At 41.4% G+C, this 12541-nt stretch overlaps 1 protein-coding gene across 3 annotated transcripts; it reads left to right on the top strand.

Annotated features, from left to right (window-relative positions):
- Window positions 1-5547: 5547 nt before the first annotated feature.
- Window positions 5548-9774, top strand: LOC309718496 (uncharacterized protein; the record flags this gene model as incomplete). Of its 3 annotated transcripts, none has more annotated exons than XR_014279986.1 (4): window positions 5548-6394; window positions 6445-9240; window positions 9379-9478; window positions 9702-9774. XR_014279986.1 is itself a non-coding variant. In XM_082553807.1 (2 exons), 2 exons carry the CDS (start codon window positions 5548-5550, stop codon window positions 8829-8831), a joined length of 3234 nt encoding a protein of 1077 aa, XP_082409933.1. In that variant the 3' UTR covers window positions 8832-9366. The 3 variants fall into 3 exon arrangements, 1 of the variants encoding a protein (XP_082409933.1); XR_014279987.1 differs by having other exon boundaries at window positions 6445-9292; XM_082553807.1 differs by lacking the exons at window positions 9379-9478; window positions 9702-9774 and having other exon boundaries at window positions 6445-9366.
- Between the last annotated feature and the right edge of the window lie 2767 nt (window positions 9775-12541).

Genomic DNA, 12541 nt, shown 5'->3' with positions numbered 1-12541 from the left:
TCACAGTTATCTCTGTGAGCACACAAGCTAGTGAATGACACACACATAGTAAATTCACAGACACAGAAAATGGCATTTAAAATGTTAAATCATCACGTAACCTCGAGTGTTGCTGTCATCTTCCTGCTTCTGTAAAGGGAAGCACACACAGACTCATCTGCACCCCTGCCAGGCGGGGGTCAACTTCACACAGTCGTGTTACATCAGTAAAGTCTTGTCAGCTTTTGTCAGCTTTTACCAGTCAGTCAGTTTGTTTTCCTTTCACTCACTCATTCATGCATTCATTCTTTCTTTCTTTGCTGATAGTGGAACCTATCGTCGCATTTAGTTTCCACTCTCAGCAAAATGACGTCATTTCAAAAAGAAAAAGAAGAACTTTAGTTTGGATTACATCGCTGAATCCTTTTGGACTGGGACTGTCATTTAATAATTGTCCCAAATAAGTGGCTTTCTCCAGAGTCCATTTAAATGTGGAGAACTCACTTGGCACAATTTTCTCGACGACGTGTAGCGCTTTTAATTCCCGACGTGCAGATCTGCTTAAAGAACAGAGATTATCAAACAAAACTTTCAGTGCACTGTGAAAGTATCAAAATAAAAAGGCCTTGTTAAGTCATGACACAAACTCCTCATCTCAGGTAAATCATACCATTAGCATGGTTCATCATACCATCATACTAATCGGCAGGCTCAACTTCACAACAAAAGAAAAATCATCAGCTAGATTCACTCCAAATCAACCATCAGCTGCACAACACACAACATAATCCTAATGTCTTATTAGCTATGAGTTTAATTACCAGGTCTGTGCTCTTCACTCATTTAGGCCACAGATCTATTTTATTCAATTTTCCTTTTCCCTTCATCATAAAACATGTGACATGCTGTCATGCACTTCACAAAACAGTCTGTTCTGACGTATTCAGAGTTGTGTATCTAAATACAGGATTCACTCGCACATCAAAGCAGGAAACTCAGTGTTTTAGAGTCTCCACTCAACACACAACAACTCCAACACATCTCATTCACTCGTACTAGAATTCAGTCACCTTTCATTAATCTAAAACCAATCAACTAATTTGCATATCAGCTATTAACCCACTAAGTTGACAGGACGACAGAAAAGCATGTTCAAAATAGTATCACAAAAGACAATTTCCCTCATACAGTAAATTACTTATGCTGCCTCAATCAAGCAGGAAGCTTCTCCCAATTTACCATTTTAACACTAAATTTATTGTCTGATCACTGATTTATCAAACCAGGATTTTTTTTTTTTTCCCACAAAAGTTAAATTGTTGTCCTGCAACTTGGAGAGTCAATTTTTTTTCTTTAGGATAAATTCAGCATTTCATAACAAGTGTCTGCTAAATTGACACTATTGTAACACTGATGAAAGATAACAAGCTAATTTTCATTACATGTGTTTGTGTTATTAGGCAGGTCTAATGCATGTCTGTGGAGCTGCATCTCCAGCAGAGCATGTTCTTAAAGCTGCCTTTCCTACACATTTCTCTGCTATTATTTAATCATTTCTTAACTAATGTGCTATGAGTCCACTGGTCTTTGCATCACACTAAGTGACTTGGACAAGATGATAAACAGACTCACATGCTGAAGATGTTGTCTAATCTTCATGAGCTCTCTTGTGTTTGGAAGTGTTAGTAGGGTTAATGCATGTTCTGCTTGTGTGTGTGATTTTGTATATGATGTATATGTTTTTTATATTTGCATATATCCAGACTCCTTCTCAATTTTCCAACTTAAGCAGTCAGTTTTCTTTTCCCCAGGTTTGCTAACCCAAATTTTGATTTCCCACATTAAATAACAGCATTCCTCTGTGTTCTCACCTAGTCTTCTCACTCTGTTGTCCTCTCACTCTTTTGTCCTCTCCCACTTCAACAGTCCAAACAGCCGGCAGTTCTCCTTCAGCTTTGTCCTGTGTTCCACTGTCTCTTCTTGCCATTTTACTCCACAGGTGGCAAATGTCAAACTCCAACTGTTCAGTTCTCCTCAAACGTTTTCTTCACATGCACAGTGAAGTCACAGCCTGTTGTAAACACAGTGCCATCCATCCGATCAGTCAGGATGATGGGTTTGCTCTTCTTCTCTGATACTGTTTGTCCACATTGCTGCTGCTTTGCTGGGACTCTTTGCTCAGGACTTGCTGCTGTCTCTTTATCATGTTATTGCTTTGGAGCTGCATTCCTTGTCTTCAGGGAGGGGTGAGAGCTTGCTTGCTTGTGAGGTTGAGAGACACATGGCACTGTAAATAAGTCAGCCAGAAACTTGGCCTGCATGTTTCCAATGATGTTAAACTATAACTTTCTTCCGACCGTTGCATGTGGAAAATTGATTCAGGTCTGCTTTTCACCTGAAAGTGACAAACTAAGACATTTCATTATTATCATCACTGCTTAATCAACACACATCTCTCTCTCTCTCTGTGTTTATGTGAACAGTCTTTTCTTAAAAGCAGAAAATGAAATTGTAGATGTTTTTTTGGTTGATCAACACAAAACCTTTTTCCTATGATTTTTCTTTTTCACTCTTTTTTTTCTTTTTTTTTCGTTACAATAGCTGGTGACCTGCAGAATCACCGCTCTCACTCACAATCAAAGGCAATTACTTTTACACAGCGCACAAAAACACTGTGATGTCAGACACATTCACACTCACTTTTTCATCTGCATAAATAAACCATATGGCTGGAGATATGTGCCATGGTGATCCATAAGCATGATCACCAGTTTATTTAATTATTTTTAATCCAACAAAACAAATAAACAAAAACATGATGCTGATGCTACACACACACGAGTCAAGGTGCAGAAAAACTGCTCATGGAAACGCTGCACACTCATAGCTCTGTTTCCCTCTCTTTGAGTAGTTCTCAGACAGCTCTTGATCTGATAATGTGTAGCTTGCTCATCAGCTCAAAAAACAAAAACAAAACTGCAACGCGACATCACACAGTAGTTGCATGCTCTGCCCACAGTGGCAAAGTCTTACACTTACATATTCAACTCAGCTTCTCCATCATGTACTTTTAGATGTTTCATACAGGGTTCAGCATATTAGTTGTTTTCACAGGTGTGCTCTATATCTCAACAATGGTTCATAATAAGACGAAAGTCTTCCACACAGGTCAAGTGCCTCTATGCACTTCATTAGTTTAAATATTTACCTATATCACTTCACCTCACATGTCATTGTACTGAATTTAAGCAACCACAAGCTTAATGTAGGTTACTTTTAACAACTATCCACCTCAATTACGTCTATGGTCTGGCACACAGGCTGTTGTCGATCAGGGCAAGCTAAAGAGTTAACATTTTGTGTCAGCTGCCAGGAGCAAAGTCCAGCACAAACGTCTTTCTCCCTCTAACTCACTCTTGGTTGCTTAGAAACCCATGATAACAACAACAGTCGGTGTCACAGACCACGTGTTCTGCTCCGCACACACTCACACAACAACAACAACAAAAACGACGACGACAACAATGACAACAACACAAAATAGGCCTACTCCGGACTCACACCGGACCGCTCGGGACCCTGACCCAGTTGTGGGACGCTCACCCACTCGCGCGACAAAACCCAATGAAGGGACGCTCGGGACACACACCCAGGGCGATTTCAAAACCGGACACTCACCGGACGCTTGGGACCCTTGGGCGATTTAACCAAAACTTCTTTTTCGGGACACTAACCCAGTTATCGCTCCACAAAGCAGCGAACTTCTCAACGCCTCACAAAATGGCGGAGACTGCACAACGACACGGTTATAGAGTCGGCCTCTTTAAACTTACTTGGCGTTGCTTAGCGTGTAATATCAGCCTGAATCCCGCCGATCGCCATTCATCGAGGAGAAAGACAGACAGCGAATCCACAGGAACTTCCTGGCTGACGTCAGTCTTTCAGCGTGCCTCCCCCCCCCTCGGTGAATGCGATCCCAGGGAGCCGGCATCGAAGGACCAATTAATGTTAGGTTTGTAGCTTGAACCCATCCGCTGGAACGTTGAAGACAATATAATTACACTGCTAAGCAAGACACAAATAGGCAAAGTTCTTCATGTTACTCGTGCACGGGAGAGAACCGGACAACCGCTTGACTCCAGTTGGTCTCGTCCGTCCTCCCGTAACACTGTCCTTTTATTGAGGTTACATGAATATGCATAGGTTCATTAACATACGACGTCTACATACAAACAAAGAGTACCTTGCCTGTGTGTGTGTGTGTGTGTGTGTGTGTGTGTGTGTGTTGCTGATCAAAGGGTCAAACGTCCTTGGTCAGGAAGAGGGTAGCCTCCCCCTCACCCTAGATGGTTCATCCTAGATAACACGGTGAGGAAGTCCTGCAGTTCATCTAAACAAAGAGCACTTAGACTAGAACAGACGTAGCTACGTTAATCCTACCATAAAACAATAAGACACGGTATGACCTCTCATGCTCCCAAAGTGCTGTCTAATACACACAAAGTTTGCAGACTATCAAGGATCAAAACCTCTACCAATCTACAACTAATTACAAAACTCTAAGCATATATAAGTAAATATTTCTAAGCATAAATGACAATCAACAATACAAATCTAACATCGGCTGTTTAAGAAAGGGTCACACTAGTAAAGAATGCAAAAGAAGGCACACATGCACTATATGTGGTCGAAATCATCCAACTTGCTTGCACATAGAGAGAATTGAGGGAGCCAGTGAAATGTTAAACAGTGATTCACCATCTGCAGGAAATGAGACAAAGGAAGTCCGCAATGTCATGTCACACACATTGACAAGATACTCCTCAGCTACGTCTAGCATTGTTCCAGTTTTTGTGTCATTGGCAGAAGACCCCCACAGTGAGATTCTCACATATGCTCTGCTCGACACACAGAGCGATTCAACTTTCATCTTGGGAGATCTGGTCTCTGCACTAAATGTGAAGACTCAGCCAGTGCAATTAAGGCTCAGTACAATGACAGCAGTAGACACAGTCATAGCTAGCAAAGTGGATTGTGGATTGCAAGTTCGTGGGCTCCATAGTGAGTCGCATGATTCAATCAATCAATCAATCTTTATTTATAAAGCACTTTTCATACAAAAAATGTAGCACAAAGTGCTTTACATAGTTAAAAGCAGCCCACCCCACCCTCCAACTCACTCCCCACACTCTCATTAACATAAATGATGTGAATACACACATCTCTCCCCCCCCCCGCCAGGCATACACAAGGGAGCTACGCCAGGCATACACAAGGGATTTCATCCCAGTCGATAAGTCTCACATTCCTACAAAGGACACCGCAATTCAGTGGCCGCATCTGAGGCAACTGGCAAACAAGCTGCAGCCACTTCAAGACTGTGAAGTGGGATTGCTGATTGGCTATGATTGCCCATCAGCACTGGCCCCTCTAGAAGTCATTGTAGGGTCAGAAAACCATCCATTTGCTCAAAGAACCGTGCTTGGCTGGAGCATCATAGAATCAGCAAATCCATATCTTGATAGAAAGGAACATCAAAGCTTTGTACACAGAGTGGCAGTAAAGGAAATGCCATTGCCTCCGGTCAATGATGTGTTAAAGGTCCTAGAAATGGATTTCAGCAAAAGAAACTATCAAGATAAATATGTTTCTCAAGATGATGTTCATTTTGTAAAACTCCTCGGCAGCACAATCACAAAAAGGAAGGATGGACACTATGAGATGCCACTTCCTTTCAAGGGCAGCTCTCCACCCATGCTGCCAAACAACAAGCGACTGGCTGAAGCTCGTTTGCAACACCTCAAGAGGAAGTTAAGGTCCAATAGGCAGTACCATGACCATTACACAGCATTCATGGAGGAAACCATCAGCAAAGGTGTTGCAGAACCAGCCCCCCCAGCACATGAGGGAGAGACAATTTGGTACATCCCACATCATGGGGTGTACCATCCTAGGAAACCAGATAAACTTAGGGTGGTCTTCGACTGTTCAGCCAAGTTTCTGGGCATCTCTCTGAATGACACCTTATTGACTGGCCCTGATCTGATAAACTCTCTAGTAGGAGTTCTCTGCCGCTTTAGGAGGGAAGCAGTAGCCATCACCTGCGACATTGAAAAAATGTTCCATCAGTTCTATGTTCCACCCAACATGCGGAACTACCTGAGGTTCCTATGGTGGAAGGGCGGTCAGCTGGAAACAGAACCCCAAGAGTATAGAATGGCGATGCACCTTTTCGGTGCTGGTTCCTCTCCAGGGTGTGCCAATTTCGGCCTTAAATATCTTGCACAGCAATGCGAAGCCGATTATCCTTCGGCTGCTGCTTTCATTGAAAAGAACTTTTACGTTGATGATGGACTGACTAGCGTCCCATCAGTCACAGAAGCTACAGACCTGATTATCAATGCACAGCAGCTGTGTAAGACTGGAGGTTTACACTTGCACAAATTTAACTCGAACAAGGTGGAGGCGCTATGTGGTGTTCAGAAAGGGCAGTAACCACTGGACCTCTCAACCTTAGCCTGGATTCAACAGCGGAGGGTCACGTACTTGGCATTCAGTGGTCAATAGAAAGTGACACCTTCAGCTTCAACATTGACAAAAGGGACCAACCCTCAACTCGTCGTGGTATCCTGTCCGCTGTCTCCTCCCTCTACGACCCTCTTGGTCTTGTAGCTCCCTTTATCCTGAGTGGTAAATGTATTCTCCAGGAGCTGTGTCGCATGGGCATAGGTTGGGATGATCAGCTTCCCGATAGCCTACATGCACGGTGGGAGCAATGGAAAAGGGATCTACACAGGCTAAAGGAAATAGCGATACCCAGATGCTACCATCCTCCAGACTTTGGCAACATAGTGAGGGTGGAACTGCATCACTTTTCAGATGCCAGTAACATAGGTTATGGTGCATGTTCCTACCTCAGATACAAGAATGGAAAGGATGAAGTACACTGTAGCCTTGTGTTAGCCAAAGCAAGAGTTGCACCAACAAAGCTCATGAGCATCCCAAGGCTGGAGCTTTCGGCTGCAGTAATCTCTGCAAGGCTAAGCGTCATGTTAAAAACAGAGCTCGGCATGCAGATTGACGAGGAATTCTTTTGGACTGATTCCCAAGTTGTATTGGCCTACATCAGCAATGAGGCACGGCGATTCCATGTGTTTGTCGCAAATCGTGTTCAGCTAATCCGAGAAACCACAGACCCTGCTCAGTGGCACTATGTGGATACGGCAGAAAACCCAGCTGACCACGCTTCGAGAGGTCTATGTGCAGGGGACATTCTGTCAACGAACTGGTTATCGGGTCCTAAATTTCTATGGAAACCTGAGATACACCCAACACTACATTTTTCACCAGATTTGCTAGTCTGTGACCCTGAAGTTAAATCGGTGAAAACCTTTGCCACCCATGCCAATGAGCAAAATGACATTCTGAACCGTCTAAGCCGCTTTTCCAGCTGGACAACGCTCATCAGAGTAGTTGCAAGAATTAAGAGACTAGGCATGAAGTCAGATTGTGTCAGCAGCATTGTGACGGTAGAGGAAAGGAGAAAAGCTTGTGAGCTAGTAATCAGTCTGGTTCAGCGACAAGCCTTTTTGCAAGACATAAAGACACTTCAGAAGGGCAACTCTCTTCCATGCTCTAGCCCCCTAAGTTGTCTTGATCCCATCTTAGATGAAGGACTTCTTCGTGTCGGTGGAAGACTGACAAAGGCAACGCTCAGTCGAGAACTAAAACACCCGGTTATCCTTCCAAAGGAAAGTCACATTACAAGACTAATACTGTCTCATTACCATGCCACCATCTGTCATCAGGGTCGCAGTCAAACCCTAGCAGAACTCAGAGCAAATGGGTTTTGGGTGCTTGGGGGAAGCAAAGCAGTTGCCAAGTTAATACATAAATGTGTGCAATGTCGAAAACTTCAGCGCCCCACCGAGGAGCAACGCATGGCAGAGCTCCCGAAAGAAAGGACTGAAGCCTCCGCTCCTTTCTCGTACTCTGGTATGGATTGCTTTGGTCCATTTTCCATCAAGCGGGGCCGTAAGGAGTACAAAAGGTATGGGCTTATCTTTACATGCCTGTCTTCATGTGCTGTTCATATCGAGATGCTAGAAGACCTATCAACAGATGCATTCATCAATGCCCTTAGATGCTTCATCAGCCTCAGAGGAGCTGTTTGCCAACTCCGCTGTGACCAAGGCACAAACTTTGTAGGAGCCAGAAATGAGTTCAGAGAGGCTCTCAAACAATGTGACATGCAGGCACTGGAGGCTTTCCTGGCAGACAAACAGTGTGAGTTTGTTTTCAATGCTCCTTCTGCAAGTCATGCTGGTGGCATCTGGGAACGCCAAATTAGGACCATTCGTAATGTGCTAAATGCCACTACTGCTCAGTGTGCAGGAAGACTAGACGATGCCTCTCTTAGAACTTTGTTTTATGAGGCCATGGCTATTGTAAATAGCCGCCCCTTGACTGTGGGCAGTATCTGTGACCCAAAGGCACCTGAACCTCTTACTCCGAACCATCTTATACTGATGAAGTCCAAAGTTGCTCTACCACCACCTGGGAAATTTGTGAGAGAAGACTTGTATGCAACGAAGAAGTGGCGTAGAGTAAAATACTTAACTGAGCAGTTCTGGGGTAGGTGGAAAAGAGAATACCTCATGAATGTCTCCACAAGACAGAAGTGGCACAAAACCCGCCGTAATCTAAAAGTGAATGACATTGTTATCATCAAGGAAGATATGTTACCAAGGTGTCAGTGGCAACTGGGGCGTATCGTTGAAACTATCGAAGGCGATGATGGTTTAGTCCGTCGGGTCAAAGTTCAAGTAGGAGTCCAAAGTCAGACCAAATAACAGGACCGTGCTTTCAAGCCCCCCATCATCGAGCGGCCTATTCAAAAACTGGTGGTTCTTGTTGAAAGAGAGTAATAACAACCATGTTATTATCTGAGAGGAACTGACATACTGACATAAACAATGTAACAGTCCAGGTGGCACCTGCTCTATGATGTTTGTACACCTGTATATTGGTTGAAGTGGTCTCATTTTGTTGTTGTTCAAATCATGTATGATTAGCTAGTTTGTAAATCATAGCATGATTGGTGGGAGTGTAATGAACCGCTGATCTGTACCATAAGTCATCTTTGCGGGGGTTGTCGGAACTGTATGCGCAGTCGCACTAAGGACAGATGTGCTCAGAGGCATGCCCCGTAACGTGTATGGAGCAGTCTGTCGCGGCAGGAATAAGTTGTACAAAGTCCATGTAAGTTACGATAATACTTTGATAAGTATGATAAGTGTGTTTCTAATGTAAGGTATGTTGCTGCGTTTGTATTGTGAGCTATCTGAAAACGTTTTTATTCTGTATTTACGTTACTTACATCCATGTGCTACTTTTTAGCTAGACATGTGTGTCATGCAAGCTAGCAGCACCCCATGAGAAACGGGCCGAAGTGTTTAAGTGTTTACCGGAGTTTTGCACCCTTGGCAAGCGGACTGAGGTATGTGATGAGAGATGATCTGTTGTTATATTTTATTTAACTGAACTGTGTAATCCCTTGATGCTGTTTGAAGTAACCCCTTTTGTTTTATTTAATCTGTGACTGTATATCTCAGAATTACTTGTTTGAACTTGCCTGAATTAACTTAAGCTCATTGTTGTTATTGCTCATTGTTATAGTTCAAAAGGTACTGTACGGGTATCAATTTTTTCTTATTTTATAGTTTTCACGGTGCTCAACGTCCAGAGAATGAGCCGTGTGTGGTGAGGAAATAAATGGCTGCACCCGTTAGAGACTCTCTTAGGGCAGGGATAGCTCAGTAGGTAGAGTGGTTGCCCCATGATCGAAGGTCGGGGGTTCGATTCCCCTTAACAGCTACCCTGACGTACCCCTGAGCAAGGTACCGTCCCTACACACTGCTCCCCGGGCGCCCAATGGCTGCCCACTGCTTCACTGAGTGAATGGGTTAAATGCAGAGAGCAATTTCCCCACTGGGCTCAATAAAGTACAATAATGTACACACTTTCTTCTTCTTCTTTCTTCTGTCGTTCTTGATGCCAAGGGCTGCTACATTTACATTGCATTTTGATGTACTGTGCTCACGCACACACACACACACACACAGATAATTATCATTGCTGTCACTGTTGAGTCGTCGTTAACTGGTTTTCTGTGCATTCATACGAGAAATCGTTACTGGTTTTTCTTGCACCAGTCTGCGGATTACGTGTGTGTGTGTGTGTGTGTGTGTGTGTGTGTGTGTGAAGGAAGTGGCATGGAGAAAAGAACCATGTGATTGAGCAACGTATCTTTTAAAGTAAGAGCATGTTATTTCTGTCAGGTGCAGTATACTTATTCCTGCTATGTCGGCTAGATAAGTTTTACTCTTGGTGTTAAGGCTGCGGGGAAATAGCACTGTAATTGCCTGAGTACGTTAAATGCATTTCTGTTTGCTATAAGATCTCTGTGGTATATATTTGTTTAACCCTTGTATGGTGTTCGGGTCTGTGAGACCCGTGTTCAGTTTTTTTCAAAAGAAAAATTAAACAATTAATTATTTTTTCACGTGTAAATGTGTTGTGTCTTTCCACTCACTCCACTTGATTATAACTGATTTATTTATAACATTTTAAATAAAAGAAAAACGAGAAGCACATTAATTCATAAATGTGATCTAACAAAGGTAAAGGGAAAAAATTAACCATGTTTGCTGTTCATATGTCTTGTAATTGGGATGAAGTAAACATCTGTTGAGTAATTTAACATAAAATTGTTTGATAGTGTTAATTTGGAAAGCCAAAACTCTAGCGGGTCCACCAGACCCATGAACACTGGCTGAGTAACAAAAATACGAACACCACACAAGGGTTAACACATTCTTGTGATGACTACAAATTCTGAAGTACGAAACAAATATGTCTGTTAAAAGAGATGCCATCGCTTACCAGTTTAACTGAAGGACCAAAAAATTGTCCTGCAGGTTTGATGCATCAGATAACTTAAAAGAAATGCCAGAGCGCAAAACATCCCAGACAGGAGATAATCACTTTTACTTTCAATTTCAAAGCCAGTAAAAGGTGGTTCCTGTTTTAGATTCCAGATTTTAATATTTTCACAACTGTTTTTAACTGTTATGCTGGTTCTTTGGTGAGATGAAGTTGACTGACTTCCTACTTGTAACTGGGAAACCATTGACATTTTGTGATCCCAAATTAAAAATTTAGTTAGCCTTTTTTACTTTCATTTGTGATGATGATGGTGAATATTAATATTATCATGATCATTATTATTATGTCTCATGTTATCATTTATATTTATTAAGTGTTTATCAACTTATGACAAACAATGTTAAATAATATCTAGGACCAAGGTCAAACCGAACCTTTGAGATTTTTTTAAAGTTCTTCTTCTCTTTTGTTTCATTTGATCGTTAACTCTAGTTTTCTTGCTTTTTAGCTTGTATTTAAATGGTTATTTGAAATTAAATGAACTACATTAATATATAAGCAGACTACCATTGCTAATCCAGCTTAACATGGTGATAATTTAATAACCTAAAGGTAAAAAATGCAAAAGTTTAGTTTTACAGAGAAATTGATTTTGGAAACAGCAGGCAGGGGAAATTATTCAATTTCCAGCGACTCTATGGCCACAAACATAAAGCGTAACCTACCTTATTACATTAACTTGACCAAATGTTTTCTGAACTCTTTGCTCATGTGGCTTGCATAAATAAAAACAGGAAATGTGTACAGTTTAAAGATATTCTGTTCTACTCAGTTAAATGTTATTTATGTATTTACTGTATATAGCACCAAGCACTTGGATATGGAGGACCACAAGAGTCACACGCATCAAAATACAGAATTGTGTGCTTAAATAATGAATTGAAAGATAAAATACGCAATTTAAATTCATTTATTTATTCAAACATTATTAAAGTAAATTATTATCTGATAATTTAATTTAAATAAAAGCACTACTTAAAAATCAATATTTCAAAATGAATTATTAATCCATTAATAAATAATCAAAAATGAATTTCACAAAAAAATAATGAAAGTGTCAATAAAAATTTCACAAACATTTTTGAATTCCAAACTAAAAAACTGATTCTATAAATCTTTTTTAAAACACAAAAAAAGAGAAATAAGTAAGTACATTCAAAAATCAAAGATTTATTTTTGACTTTGTTAGGAATAAAATGATTAAAGAAAGCTGTTTTTTAAATGATTTTTTGCATACACATTGCTATGTGCTCATGAAAGAGTTGGCACTCCATGCAATAGGGGTCAAAAACTTTGATTTTGCACTACGACTGAATTGAATTATCGTGATTGACATGTAGAAGTGCAGAAGGTTTTGTAAACATGCTAACATATCATAACTGGTTAAAATCAGGATGATATTTTCTGGGCCAAGGGAGTCCAAACAGAATGTCCCGAACTTGGAAAATAAGTAGAAAATAGCAGGCTTAGAATTGCTAGATAATATTAATAATCAAGGCTAGGTGAGGGAGGTGTTTTATCCTGGAGGAGACGATCTGGGAGACGCCAGGACCGT

Source organism: Aulonocara stuartgranti (assembly GCF_965226115.1).
Source record: "Aulonocara stuartgranti genome assembly, chromosome: 12".
Taxonomy (NCBI): domain Eukaryota; kingdom Metazoa; phylum Chordata; class Actinopteri; order Cichliformes; family Cichlidae; genus Aulonocara; species Aulonocara stuartgranti.
The sequence above is the reverse complement of the archived record's forward strand: the minus strand, read 5'-3'. Positions and strand labels throughout refer to the sequence as shown.